General features: G+C 38.2%; 1 protein-coding gene across 1 annotated transcript; it reads right to left on the reverse strand.

The window, feature by feature from the left end:
• Nucleotides 1-7233: 7233 nt before the first annotated feature.
• On the reverse strand, nt 7234-14975 carry LOC148734112 (microfibril-associated glycoprotein 4-like). The gene is made up of 5 exons (XM_088753705.1): nt 14847-14975; nt 10727-11043; nt 9712-9861; nt 8489-8875; nt 7234-7973 (listed from the first exon to the last, which is right to left on the reverse strand). The coding sequence occupies exons 2-5, from the start codon at nt 11031-11033 to the stop codon at nt 7708-7710; spliced, it is 1110 nt and encodes a 369-aa protein (XP_088609831.1). The 5' UTR covers nt 11034-11043; nt 14847-14975; the 3' UTR covers nt 7234-7707.
• Nucleotides 14976-15757: the final 782 nt, after the last annotated feature.

The following is a 15757-nucleotide window of genomic DNA, read 5'->3' on the forward strand; positions in this document are numbered from 1 at the left end:
TTATTTATTCACTAGCTTGGACTATATAATTTAACATTAACTGTTGTGGTAATTCTGTCTAAACATTTTAAGCTAAATTGGCTCCTGGCTGTTTATTCACTAGCTTTGACTTTATAATTTAACAATAATTGTTGCGGTAATTCTGTCTGATTATTTTTAGCTATATTGGTTTGAAATCTGGATATTTTAGACTACGGTGACTTATGAGCCTACATAAGTAACCAAAATTACTATTGTGTTTACTGCAAGGGATTCTGTAAATATTTTTAAGGTTTACGGAGAGACTGTTGCTAACTTTGATTTTATCACTTCAGTCAGATAAAATCACTTCAAGTTGCCTTATTAGCGTTTAAATCACCGATTTGGCTCAAACTTGGCACACATGCTAAGCATCATGAGTTAACAAATATGTGAAAATAATAGTTCAAAATATGTAATTCCCAGGGGGATATAGGGTCCCCCCTGGGAAAACCCCCATTTCCTGAGTTTTTTGGCATAATTAATTAGCTAACTTTGCATTGCTGCTGTGTCAAATCGAGAAGCCATCTGCAAATTCAATTAACTGGGTTGTGTTCGATATCTATCAGACTTGAAGAATATTGAACTATTTTAACTTTTTCACTTCACTTCTTCCCTTACCTCTCCCTTAAGTAAAGACAACTTTTTCTGGTCTTGGCAAAGTCCAAAACTAAGGGTATCCTCAGGCCCAAGATCTTCTATGAAAACTAAAAATTGATAATTCAAGAAATAAATTTTGCCGAAACATGAAGTAAGGAGAAGTGTACAGCTCTGCTGCTGAGCTTGAACAATATCTGAGAAGTACCTACAGTAGGTATCCAACGTTAAGAGAAGCTCATCGTAGTTTAAAGTTTTTATCAATAATAATTTTAGAAATACAGATTTGCCTCAGCCAGATGTTGACTGAACTGCGGTGGCCCATAAGTGTCTCGGCAAAAACAAAACTAACAACAAGACAAAGCAATTCACGGCAAGACAACCGCAATTCACGGCAAAACTCAACGAACTCACGGCAACACAACGCTAACTCACGACAAGACAACGCCAACTCACAGCGAGACAACGCCAATTTTTCACGGCGGAAGTCAGAAGCCACTTTCCACCACGGCGAAAATAACACGGCGGATAAATATATGTTATTGACCAGCAGGAGGTCTGTATTGGGAAAACTGTGCCCGAGGTCTTGGATACCGCCCGAGGCCGTAGGCCAAGGGCGGTACTCAAGACAGAGGGCACAGTTTTTCGCAATACGGACCAACCTATGCTGGTCAATAACATTTTTATTTTTTTCTAACTCATAGAAAAATGATTGCCTCAAAAACCCGAATGATTTAGGGCTACAATTACCAGTTTAATTACGGGAAAATCCTCCATTAACTTAACAATTTGTTAGCGAGTGGATGTCAGAGAAAACAGACGTTTTCCAAATTAAAGCCGGAAAGCTCTCTCCCCGAAACATTTTTATTTGTAAAGGTAACTTAAAAGGCTTCCGAGCAAACCTTGCACCCTGACAGTAGACATGTTATTTTCCGGCCAACCATACGTTTTCAAAGCGAAACTGAACATTCAATTATATTTCAAAATTAAAAACCTCTGGAAAATTACTTGAGTTTTTCGTTTTGCAAAGCCAAAACGCGCTAAATTTACCCTGTTTCAAAAAAGACTTTATAGAAAAAAAAAATCCAAATTTTTAAAACAAAGACTACAAGTCTCTGCGGAGTTCTATTGTTATCGCTATTGTTAATTAATGTATGGGGTTATAATTATGGTACTCTTGCCAAGCTGGGTCATAACGAGAACTTACAACAAAAGAATCTCGAGCAAGCGTCCGAAAGGGACCGGAGAGCTAACGAGAAAGAAAGGAAACGGAAGAAGCAACTCGAGAGAGAACGAGTACTGGCAGAGGAAGCCGCAGCGAAAAAATTGAATGAAGAGGGTCAGCAAGTTTCTGATGATGTCTGTTTTGTCGAAGAACCTCCGAAGTGTGTGGATTCCAGCGCTCAAACAGAAGAGTTTGACTATCTTGTTGCTCCAGACCCATCGCCCACGCAGCGGCCTTCTAGTGAGGATGAATTTCGAAAGTGTGACGACAAGAAAGTAAAATGTTACACTGGATTACCTTCGTTCGATATCCTTAACAATGTTTTTCATTGCATTCTTCCCTTTGTTACTCGTAAGTCCCGACTTTTGTCTCCTTTTCAAGAGTTTATTATCACATTGATGAAGTTCTAACTAAATATGTCGTTTGAAGATTTGGCGTACAGATTTAGCATCTGTGTCAACTATGTCGAGATCTTCAGCCATCTCTGACAGACTAAGAGTGCATCTAGATCTGCTTTCATTTTCTTCGCAGAGGTAAAGTTTATGTCACGAACGCGTGCATACTTGACTTGTCCTTGTTTTACTGTAGCAACTGGCCAGATATTTTATTCTTTTCATGTTCAGAATCCGTTTTTGTTGGTAATAAAATAGAAGACAAAATTACGGAATATTGATTGGTCAATGAAGAGGGTATTTTTCTTAATTTTGCTTGAGAAGAGGGCAAAATTACTAGCTCATGATTGGTACTCAGGTTGCCTAGCAACAGCTTATGCTATCGAAAAGTTATTGCAGCTGAAGATTTTCTGTAACAATAGCGTCTCCTTTCGAGATAGTTGACGAGGAATATATCGAAGAATTAAAAGACAAGAGTGAAAACGAAAACACGAGGAAAAGCACAGAGTATTGGAAGAACGTTTTTAAAAAGTGGGCGAATGAAAGAAACTTCCAAGCAAATTTAGAAGAGTACGAGAACGATGTCATCGACCGAACGCTGGCGCAGTTTTATGCCGAGTTACGAAAAGAAAACAGGGATGAATATGAGCCCGACTGCCTGAAAGTAATACAGGCATCACTGGAGAGATATCTAAAATCAAAAGCCTATCCAAAGTCCTGGTATCTTTGTGCAAAAATAAAATTTCATTCAGCTCATTCGTGCGTTTGTGGCCATTGATTGGCAACTTTAAATGGCTTCAGGCTATGACTGATTACTGAAGAGCGCATTCAGAAATTCAGTAGTTTTCCCCTCAATTTCATTAACAAGTAATCGCAATGGGTCTTCGTAAAATCAAGGATTACTATCACTTGTGTTTTCAGAAGTTGCAGAAATTTCCCTCGTCGCTTCGCGACTCGGGCAATTTCAGCAACTTCTGAAAACACAAGTGATAGTAATCCTTAATTTTACTCGGCCCCATGCGATTACCTATACTAATTCACCATTGTGCAGAAATTGCTGTTTGCCTAAAAACTATAATTTTGGCCCAGCTACCTATGAGAAAAATAGTTATGAACTGAAAAGGAACGAGAAGGACTCAACTAATTAAAAAAAAAAGGGAATTGCATCATCGAGTAACCAATGAAATAACAGAAATATACACGGAGTGGGTATCACCTAACTAGAATATTTTCAGCGAAGGTTTGATTCCCGTTAAAACCTAAATTTTTTCAGGCTTCTTTTCTGCAGTTTCTTTAACTGTAGCTTGAATGTGGGTCCCTTGATCCTTGTTTGGACTGATGCATGTAAAACAAGGTGGTCCGAGATTCCAAGCTCGATTGTTGTGGTGTTTCTTTATCAGGTTACGCCTGATGCTTATTACCAGGTCAATCCGAGTAGACTTGTTCACTTGTTACCCTTGTTACCCTAGTTGTTTATCATCGATAACCGTGCAGTCAAAGTGAGATAACAAATCCTGTAGTTTTTGGCCAGAAGTGGAGGAAATTAAACCGTCAGTTAGACAAGTGCTATCGCAGTTTAAGTCCGGCGCCGATGATAACTACATTACGGCGTTTAATCCAGAGTTTCTCGAGTATGACCTGAAATCTATCAAAGAATAGAGAATCTGAAGGTGGTCTATAAACAGTTCCTACGATGAAAACGGACGAGTTTACCAGAATCTTAAGCCATATAGCCTCAGTGTCCTTCGATTCCAAGGAGCTTAGCGCTGTTGAGCATGTATGCCGATTGGTGATGTAGAATAAACATCCACCGCCGATGGTGTCAGCATCTCCGTCCCTTCGGATAATCTTGTAGTTATCAATCTTGAGTTGACGATTGGAAAGTTTCCGATCCAAGTGAGTTTCAGTAATCGCAAGAATGTCAAACCGGCAGATGTGCAGCACTATTTTTATCCCGTCAACTTCATTCCTAAGGCTGCGAATATTAATGTGTGCTACACTCAGGTTTATTCTCTGGTGAACAGACCTTGCGAAGTCGTGCAGATAATCTCCCGTTTGGTCAATCACGCCTTGCCATCCGGGGTTGGTTTCAACGTCGCCCGAGAGAAGTAAAAGCTGTTTGGCGGCCATCGTATTAGCGTAATATAAAATTCGGCTGTTAGAGAATTATTTACGCTCGCACTTGCTATTGTTTAAGATGGCAAAATAATGGAACAATGAATTAGCAGGTTTAAACAATGCAGGTTTAAGAAATGCGGGGAACATTACCATATCATCTACCCAACGTTTCTCAAGCACCAGCAGTGACGAGAGCTGAGTTCTTCTAAATTATTAAAACCGCTTTCCTTTCCAGAGTCCTGCTTGCACAAAATGATTGTAGGTTTAGTAACCGATAAGTGAAGTGTGTTGCCAGACGAGTTTTCATCCACATCGTCTACCAAAATGCAAGTATCAACCTCAGCGTATCTCATACACCAGCAGTGACGAGAGCTAAGTTCTTCCAAATTATGAAAACCATATTCCTTTCCAGAATTCAGCTTGCACAAAATGATTGTAGGTTTGATTACTAATAAATTAGGTGTGTTGCAAGACGAGTATTCTTCCACAGTCAGCCAGAAAAATAGCAAAAAACACGGAGGCCGATATTGCGTGGCAGACCGCCATGATTACCCCATAGACGTCCGAAATTATGTTAGGTATTCCTGGATGACCACAAGGGTTTTTTGTTTTATTTTTAACAGCTTAAAGGAAGTTTATCATTACTTTATCAAAATCCTCTTCATAACTTATGGCTCTTTAACTAACAGCAATGGAATCTTAAACTTATTTGCTTCGGCAACTCTATTCGGTAAGTAAAAGCCAGCAAACGTCAAATGAAGTGATCCTCAATTTTCTAGTGGCCTGGTTGATCCAAAATTTCATGTTCCATTGGCTTTTGCTTTTGCCTCCTGTATCCGCGTACGCGAAGTTCCTGAGTCCATTATGCGACTTTTGACTATCGATCCCACCTCAAATTTTCGCTGTAGCTGCCATTAATAACAAAGGAAAAAAACATTAACATAATTTCATGGGAAAATGATTAACTTATCTTTCAGAAAAAAATATCTTGCTCATTGGAATATTCAATAAAGATATCAAACAAATGGGAACGGTTTTCAACGAGGCTCTTAAGCTTAAGACGAACAAGAAAAAAAGACAGGTTCAAGCACCAAACAAAGCTCTTCAAAGTCTTACAGTACTTCTCAGAGCTTGCTATTGGTCGGTGTATTACTTCAGACGGACCGTTCAATTCTCGGTGAAACAGTTCCTTAGTCTGACATTCCAGCTCCCTTGTGTAAAAAGCATTATATAACAAATATTTACCTGGAAAGTTCTTTTACCGACTCTATAATTGGAGGTGAAAGCTTCTTCGTGCGTGAACAAAGACGAAAAGATGAAAAAATGAAGTACCAGTACGCAGATAAACTTTAAGTGTGCCATATATCTTTAAACTTCGATCTCAAACTCAGTGGTGTTCCGTGTTGAAATATAAGCCCTCTACACAATGATTCTGCAAACTTTCCTACACCCCTAGCTTCAGCATAGCTGTCACATTTTGTCGTTCGCTGATTGGTTAGACGATCTTTGCACTTGAAACCACGTTGTAAGAACACAGGTGTCGAAACACGACTGCGTACTTCTTATTTCTCCAGCTGTTCTTCCGCCTCCGGGAATATTATAATGTGTCAAACAGGAAATTCCACACTTGGATTTCGCAAGGAGATCGATGTATTCTCCTCGTTCATTTACTGTTTTGAATATCAACTGCTTTCTAGTTTCCTATGATAGTTTAAATGGAGTGTTTCAACTCAAAGGGCCGAAAGTTTCTGGTCTTAAAAAAGATTTTGAAATAAGCCTGTATATGTAAAGGTTCAACTCCCTCAAGACTGATGTTGCTTACCCACGAATGCCTTACCAAAGTATCATAGCTCGCGTTACGTCCTTCGACAACACTTAAGAATATGTGGAACCTTAGAGCCTTCTTGCGAAATTTAATGCTAATATTTCCCCTTCTGAAAAGGTAGCGATATTAATTTCAGCATAGTACTGCTGATTTTCGTTGACTTTTTTTAGTCAACATTTGAGTTAAAAAAAAAGGCTCCTTGTCTCGACTGCGTAGTGCTTTAGCTAAGTTCTGAAAAAAAACCTCTCTATGCTAAGTCTTGTTTCAAAAGCTTTGAGTCCTATCTATGAATGATTTTACCCATGTTCTTCGGCGTTTACGTGACGATGACAAATTTATTCTAAGCGCAAAACATTTAAACAAAGCCAAAATTTATCATATGAATGATGATTAGTAAATTGATGAGAGAAATACGTTCTTAAACATTATTCAGATCAACGCGATAGAGGAGTAAAAAGAAAAACACATCTCCATTCCCAACTCATACAAACATTTTCACAGACGAAAAACGTAAAAAAGCAACGCATCATCCGTGGTGGGTGATCATCAAAGCTTCTGCATGGGCCAGGAGGTCTGAGTAGTCTACGACATCCATAAAAAAGATTGTAAGGATGCTCATTTCATTTAGATCAGTTTAACTAAGTTTTCAGGAAATTAAGTAGACCAAGCTAGTTGTAACTTTGGCTAGAATAGTTGTATAGAGAAAAAAGACTCCTTTTCAGCCATCTTGTGGTATTTTCTGCTTCGCACTTCCTCGAAGATCATAGAGATAAATAAAAGAAAAGCATGTATCCCTCAGTGTAACCGCATCCGTTAAAGTTGAATGTTACTGCCTCCGAGCTAGAGAAGCTGGGAAATATTTTCTGAACAGATTGACGCCTCCGTGATTAGTGCTTTTTAGAAAGAAAATTTTAGTTAGCGTTTCAGTTTGGGACAAGACCCGCAGTAATCAAGATCACTTTTGGGATAGAAGACAAGTTTAGACCGTAATTCTCAATAAAGTAATACAGATCCGCGAACGTTGGTAAGCAATATTGACAAATCAAAACAGTGTAACGCAGTCCAAAACATTTAATTTATTTTGCAGCACCCATATAATCTTTTTCCTTTTCTCCTACTGCTTTGCTGTGTTTCGTTTCAAGTTACGTTGCGTTCTGATTTCTAAAAGTTTCTATAAGGAAAGAGATTACTCTTATTCGTCGATACGTGCGTTTAGACAAGGGAAAAGTAAACGCATTTGTGACGTCACGCTTTCCTTGATCAAACACTAGGGGTTACAGTCAAAAGTTATGCCAACCCTGACCTGGTGCTTAACAATTCGTATGAGAATGAGTTTCATTTGCATGTGTAAGAAAACTTGTAATCATATGAAAGGATGAGCACTAGGACTCTCTTTGAAACTGAGAGGCCAAGGTACTAGTGGAAATGGGCTATTAAAAATGTGTGATATACCTTGGTATGGTTCAGAGCCAGTATTTTCTGAGTAACTAGTGTACATTATGCAGTGCTTGAACACTTAAGAACATGAACATTTAGAAATCCACTGGTCTTATTTTCATTTCCGTTCTCTTCAGCGAATAGTGATGTCCCTTCCAGTGATTCCAGTTCACACCATCAGCATAGGAGGAGTGGTATCCATGACGATACAAACCATTCAGATTCGAGAAGTGACACTTGTTGTACCACCAGGCTCCTTTGTACACAACAGCGCAGTTATAGCCTTTGGCATAATCATTATCTTGATCCCTAGTGGTGAATGGCTTATTCCTATGCCAAGTAAGAGAGTCACCTGCATCTCCTAGAAAATTAAACCAACAAATGAGGAATTATTTAAGATGGAAAAAGTGGCCTTAAATGAATTGGTTTCCAGAGCATTTGACTGCCCTTTGCTTAACACTGTGCATCCAACCACGCAGATAAGAAGAACCATGAACTGAAGAAGAATTACTACCCTGTTTTGTTTTGCTTTTTTCTATCAGCGTGTTTGATTAATTTATTTTATTTTTCATACCATGTTCGCCTTTTAAGTTAAGAAGCATCATAAACCGAAAGAAATGTTTCGATCTGATCGTCTCTATGATTAACGTAGAGTATCCAACCACGCAATTAAGAAGCTCCATGAGCCAAAAAATAATTACTTCCCTTCTTTGTTCCGTTTTCTACTATCAAACTTTTTAATTTATCTATTTTACTGTTCACACCATGTTTGCCTTTTAGGTTAAGAAGCATCATAAACCGAAAGAAATGTCCCGTTTTATTCGTCTCCAATGACCGTATACCTATCACATGATAACAAGGAAGTTACCAATTTACCTGAATAGGAACCACAACTCATTTTGTACTTGTAATTTTCACTCTTGACACCAAACATGTCATATTCAGCATAAGCAGTGTTCCCTTCAAAGTCTTCCAAGTCTACGCGCAGTATAGAGTTGTTATCTGAGGTCAGACGGTGAATCTTGTCCAGTCCGAGCCAAAATTCACCATTCAGATCACCAAAGCCTCGTCTGTAGTCGTTCCAGTTACGATAAAAATCAACCGAGCCGTCCAGTCTCTTCTGGAACACTGTCCATCCTCCGCTAGCAGTTGTTTGGTCACAGTATACATCAAAGGCAGACATTTGGTCAGGTTTAATGGTATACACACCGTCAGTTCTTCGCCGATCAGGATGTTTATAAAGTTCAGCACAGTTTCTGAACCCTTGAAAGGAAAGTAAGAGACCCTCATTAAAGGGCACCTTTCAGTAACACTATATATAATTCAAACAAGACTTATACGACTTAGAACTGTCCCATCTGCAAAACCTGTGGTTATTCACAACTAAGCTTGAGTGGTTGAATTTGCGACTACCATGAAGCAATTTTAGATGGTATGATTAGCTCGGGTCACTCGATTTAAAATCATCCATCAACTCTCTAGTATACAGAAAATGCTTTAGAGAGGGTCCCCTATATCCCTTTGCAAGACTCAGTCACGTAAAAATATTTGGCCTTTTCACGCATCACGAATACCCAACACCCTCTCACGTTCACGCGAAATTCGAGACAATTACGTTGAATTAATATTTTTACATTTTTCTAGTCTTGACAAGTCTTATTTTACACATTGTCTTATTTTATTTGTTTAAGAACTATAAGTTGTCTGTTTTATGACTTTCATCGATCCATAAAGTCCATCTCCTGTCAAAACCTGACCACAGCCGAGAACAATACATACATTTCCAAAACCATAAAATAGCCGGAAATTCATCACGCAAAACAAAATGGTTCACGAATCAAGTTAATTCAGCCCTTAATTTACGAGCCACGTTTAAATAAAAAAATCCGTTCACGTAGACATGAAAAGATCTTACTACATTCAACCACGATTCACGAATAGAAAAAATCAAATCACGATACGAGAGAAAAAAAAATTGCACAATCACGCTTCGCGTTAAAAGTATAGGGTACCCTCTTTAAAGCTGTTTATCTATTACGCGTTTTACAATGTAATCATAAAGACAAATACTTCACTCTCGCTTAACAGGGTGTCCTTACCAATAGAGCCTATGTTGCAGTATCTCTTCTGTGCCTTCCCATTCCCAACTCGATCCAACCAATACGTGCCGTCTTTGGAATTTGTGCCTTCACTGCTTAATATTTCTCCACAAGACCGGGCTGGTAACTCCTGAATAGTACCTAAAGGAACTGAAATAAAATGGACATGGCTTTCAAGTTGCCATAAATTTTAAAGGGAAAGGGCTGAAAAAGTGTACATGCAAGATCGAAATAAAACCACTGTCTAGAATATTTTCATGTGAAATTCGCTTGATCTTTGCAGTTCCACGCCACATGATACGGCATCCATACTTATCGAGTTAAGGTTACAAGAGAAAAAGTCCGGATAATTGATATCCTGATAATCGAGGTTCGACTGTACTAACCTCCACGGGTAAAATATTGCCGAATGTTGTTCTTGTAGTTGTTGTTGTTGTTTTTTCTTTTTTTGTTGTTGTTGTTTTCTTATCCAATCAAAGAAAAATTATTTTAACTTACACTTAAAAAATATGAAATTAAAAACTTTAAAAGGGCACAAATTATTGCAAAAAGGGTATTTTCTAAAAAAAGTTAATAATTTATTCGGATGTCTTCATCTCTGTCGGCGATAACTCCCTTGCGGCCGTTTCGCGGTAAAAAGCTTCATCGAGAGATCTCCAATATTTCAACGCAACTTTAATTGCACTCGCCTTTGAGTATTTTATTTTTCGAAAGGAGATGGGTCAATTTATCATTTATGAATCATTGTAAAGACGAAAAGTGTAACAATAGAATTCCGTCTTGACCCAGTTTTGACCCGGTGTTTCCCAGTTCTACCTATTGTTTTTTTTTTTGTTGTTGTTGTTTTTTCGGAGTATCTTAGTCGTTCGACATTCGCAATCGATACAAGTTGAGTTCTCTCCTCTTGTGACGTCTGGCTTATAGCCACTAGCAAATTAGCCATGACACTACTGAAGACAGAAGAAAGCGATAAATATCTCACAATCATTTCATGCTCTAAAAAGAAAATACACACCTCTACCGTTCAAACGTTTGGCGTAAAACCGAGCAGGATCAGCTTGGAATTTTTCAGGCCTTGCCTCCTTCGTACGATTGTTTAATTCACAAATCTTCTCCTCGATATTGTAATTATAGCTCTGGCAAATGCGTTCTTGTTCGCACTCAACATCACACATGTAAGGGCCCGTTACATTTATCTTCTTGAAGACGAAGCCCTTAAGAGCTGTTCCAATCGGAGCTATTCTGGCCGTACATTGATCATCAGCAGTTCCCAAGTTCATCATGATAGCGAGGTGAAGATAAAGGGCAATTCTCCACATCATCGTACTCCACCTGTTGATATTGCATCGGCAGAATTTTCAATTTGAAAATTCAAAACTCAGGAGCCCTTAGGGTAGGGTCTAATGTCTCTTGCGGGCAAGCCTTCATCATTAGTGCTTCTGTATGAGCGTTTTACGCCCGCGGGAAAGAGAGGGTTCTGTAAGACTGACAAATCTCTTTCCGACTTGTCTCAAATGTTCTCGTGGGCGGAGAACACGCGTCCTGCAGCGCTAATAAGGAGGTTTTGCACACAGGCTATATCTTTTAGGGTTAGGGTAGAGGTTTAGATACTCGGCCCTTTGTTATTTATCGTCTTCATCAACGACTTACCCTTTTATCTTACTTCATCTACGATTGATTTGTACGCTGACGATACATCGATGACTTCCTTTGCGAATTACAGCTCAATTTTTAGACTAGAGCAGAACTTGAATTCCTCAGTTGTTGAAATTGCCGAATGGGCAGCTTCCAACAAACTTCCGATCAACGAAAGCAAGACCAAACCCATACTCATTACTGGTAAACGTCTCGCCTCAAAGATCAATTACGAGATGGCTTGATTGAAAAAGATACGATCTTGCCTGCCCAAGACACAAAGATTACTGGTAGAGCGCTGCACTAGTATCGCAGAAGTTAGCGGTTCGAATCCCGTATAGGCCTGAATTTTTTCAGGTCTGATTTCCACTATTGCTTAAATAGTGCTCTTCCTGCGAGGATCGTGCACAAATACGTTTCTATAACCGCAGTTCAGATATATGAATTTCATGTATTTGTTGTGTTTGATTATTGTACTATAACTCTATGATTAGATCGGTCCTGCTTTATGTCAGCTCAATCGATCTGGACTAGCTGTAGCAAGGAGTGTCTAGGTCATGTTTTAAAGTTTCAGAAACGAGCAGCCAGGGTAATTTCTGATGCTGATAACCAAGCGTCTAATGCCAAGTTGTTCAATACACTTCAGTGCCTCCCATTTGCATGAAGAATCTAAAATAGCTAATTGCTGCGTTGCGTACAAACTTATCAAGCGTGAAGTACCCCTTTATACTGAAGGCTCCTTAATACTTAATAGCCAGCAACATAATCGTCCTACAAGATATAGCAACACTAATTTTATTTGCCCAAGATTTAATCGTATGACCGAAGGCGGTAGATCATTCGCAGTCACTCCCTGTAAACTTTGAAATAGCTTAAGTCTAGAACTCGGGAATTCTGTATCATCAGAATCTTTTAAGAACAATTATAGAAACAACCTTCTTAATGTACAACAGAAAATGCATCATTTTATAGTCTAACATATAATTCATCACATTTTATTTTTACTCGTAATTCGATCGTGTTCTTATTAGACAGATATTCCTAGTTTTTATTGATAGTTACGTCAGAATTCAACATACATTGCCTGCATTGCTTGTTAGAATTTTTTAAATAGAGAGCCACAAGTCTATTGACTTAAACTATTCCGTGCCACCCTCTCTAAAAAAAGTTTATCTGTCTAGAAAGTAGGATACGGGGTGACCTGCCCTATCTTTTATAGCTTTTTGAGCCAATTGTCTTCTCTGCCCAGATACCACGTCACAAGTTGCGAAAAAAATTCCAATAATTGACGTTGTTTCATCATTCCACTTTTAGGCCACTTCACCCATATTAGGACAAGGAAACTTGAAAAATATCCCATGCTACTACGCTGTAGAAAGGGAAAAAATTAAGAAGGAATGAAGAGCAATTCAAAAAAATAAAAGTTCCAAACTTCGACCTTTTTTTAGCTTTCACATTTTACGCAACGATCTTTCAATCGCATCACATGTTGGTCATAAAGAACACTTAAATGGTTTCGTCGCTTTGTCCTGTTTTCGTATTTCTAGTTCTATCTATCTTCGTAATATCTTCTCACAAATTAAGAGCGTTTTCGCAAGAAGTTGTTTTGGTGTAAAATATAAATTTGGGCGCTATACATATTTAAAACACGTTTACCTTTCCAAACGTATGGAATGATTTTGCAAATGAGGAAGAATGACAAAATCTCCTCATGCCCCAGAATCAAGGGAAGTTTGAATTTTACTGTTATCGCGTAGCACCTTGTTCTCATATAAAATAAGTACTGATGTTCATAATTTCATTTCTTTACACATACGTAAAATTTTGCTCAGTCGAGTCGGCTCAGTCGCACCGGGAGCTTATTCTCTGTGACAGTTGTGTTCCGACTTCTTCTTTTGAACTTACGGTGACTAAAGACTCGAGCTCGCGTAAATTTCAAACACCTCGAAATGGCTACGAATGAATCAAAGGTGTAAGCGGAGACTTGAGAAAATAATGAAATGTAAGTAAATTGCGCGAGGAATCGAGGATTGATAGTTAATTTCCACTTAATATTCAGTTGATTTACTTCGTGAGAACCCCTTACTGTGGTTAGAATATAGTGAGACGAGTATTTCTGATAATTTGCCATAACTCGGTAAAGATTCATCGCATTTTCCGTCTCCAAGGATAAAAAATAAACGAAAATATTCGAATTCCATACACACACACACGCACACACACGCACGCACACACACACACACACACACACACACACATACACATACACACATACACACACACACACACACACACACACACACACACATACACACACACACATACACACACACAGGAAAATAAGGCGCGTCCCTTACAGCTTCGGTGCGCACAATTCAGGCGCGTCCGGATTAGTACCTTAAATTTCCATCAACAGAAACGACTTGAAAATCAAAAATTGATAATTCAAAAAATTAATTTTACCGAAACTGAGGCAAGAAGAAGTAAAATCAGCTCTGCTGAGCTTGAGCAATATTTGAGAAGCATCTGCAGTAAGTATCTAACGTCAAAAGAAGCTCATCTTAGTTCAAAGTTTTAATCAGCTATAGTTTTAGAAATATAGAGTCGCCTCAGCCAGGTCTCTCATGTTGAAAGACTCAATATTAAAAAATTGAGAAAAATCTTCCCTCTCCACAGATTCTCTCATAATTCTATATGCAAAACAATCTATTTTGCATGACTTCAGCCACTGCGTTTCTGAATTCTGAAAGATCAGACACACCGACCACCCGCTAATTCCATGGCATTCAAATTATCGTGAACAACTGGGAAAAGATGTGAGTACATGCGAAGCCTCATGTCACATCCCTGACGAAATTACCATCTAAATAAAAATTTTGTTCATTGTATCTTAATATGTCTTTCATCATACTCAAAAACACCCAAAGCTTACCAATTATATATTCTGCAGTAAATTCTTAACTATTTTTGCCCAGCTTTGTTTATTCTACTGTTATTTTTCGCTCTGAGTTTGGTTATAAATGATGCAAAAATTGGTAATCGGTCACTTATTTCTAAATTTTTATTTCCAAGTGTACTTATAATCCCAAAGGAAGCTTGCGGTGAAAAATCGACTTCCCCCTCGGGATTTTATATGGTTCGAGGCGAAACCATCGTTTGTGTCCTTCTGTCAGCTTTGACGCAATAGTTAAAGGTCCAAGAAGTCATAAAATTTGTTGCAAGCTGCTGTTACACCGTTAAAATGCTTTCATGATGGATGAAGACTAATTTCCTTGTAGGTTATGTTGTTATGTTATGTTACCTTTGATTAGTTATAGTTTTAGAAATATAGAATTGTCCGCTCAACCAGATCTTCCAAATTGAAAGACTCAAGATCAAAAAAATTGAGGAAAATCTGCCCTCTCGACAGAGTCTCTTATAATTCTATATATAAATGGTTTTAGTTATAAAGGATTAGAATATGTAGTGAAGCAGAAAATATTTAAGTGTCTCTTCCTTACCTTATAAAACGTAATTCTTTTTGGAAGGGTTGAAGATGTTCAACGCCCGAAGAACGGATTGTGTTAGATTAACAAACTGATTCCACTCTCTTTCCTTTTGTCGCACCGTCACAGATCACAGATGGCGTCAAGATCTGTGGTAAGAACAAAAGTGCACCACACGAAGCGCAGACGAGAGTGACAGTGCTGTCACTGCAGCATCAGTTTTAGCCTTTTGTTTGTAACCAAATTGTGAAAACATCAAATAGTTTATATTTGTTTTTCGCACAGGATAACAAGGGATAAGAAGCAAAATTACGAGTACTCCTCAGAACGTTCAACAGCCTGAAGATTTAATTTAGTCACATTTTTCCTCGAGCGTTAATTACTCATATATTTTCCCAAGTTTTTAGCTACTCAATCTGAGCATATAGCATAAACTATCGCGAAAGGTGGGCGGATCAGAGAAAACAATCTATTTTTCATGGCTTCAGCCGCTGCGTTTCTGAATTCAGAAAGATCAGACACACCGATCATTGGCTAATTCCATGGCATTCAAATTATTTTGAACAACTGGGAACATATGTGAGTATATGCGAAGCCTCATGTCACGTCCCCGACGAAATTACCATCTAAATAAAAATTTTGTTTATTGTCACTTTATTTGTCTTCCATCATACTCAAAAACACTTGAAGCTTACCAAAAATATTTTTCTGCAGCAAATTCTTAATCATTTTTTCCCAGTTTCGTTTGTTCTATTGTTATTTTTAGTTCTGAATTAGGTTATAAATGATGCATCAATTGGTAATCGGTGCCTTATTTCTGAATTTTTATTTTCGAGGGCACATGTAATTCCAAAAGGCACGTTGCGGTCATAGAATTTGTTGCAAGCTGCTGTTATACTTGAAATGGCTTTCTTGACAAATATGGA

This window comes from Stylophora pistillata, chromosome 3 (assembly GCF_964205215.1).
Source record: "Stylophora pistillata chromosome 3, jaStyPist1.2, whole genome shotgun sequence".
Classification (NCBI taxonomy): domain Eukaryota; kingdom Metazoa; phylum Cnidaria; class Anthozoa; order Scleractinia; family Pocilloporidae; genus Stylophora; species Stylophora pistillata.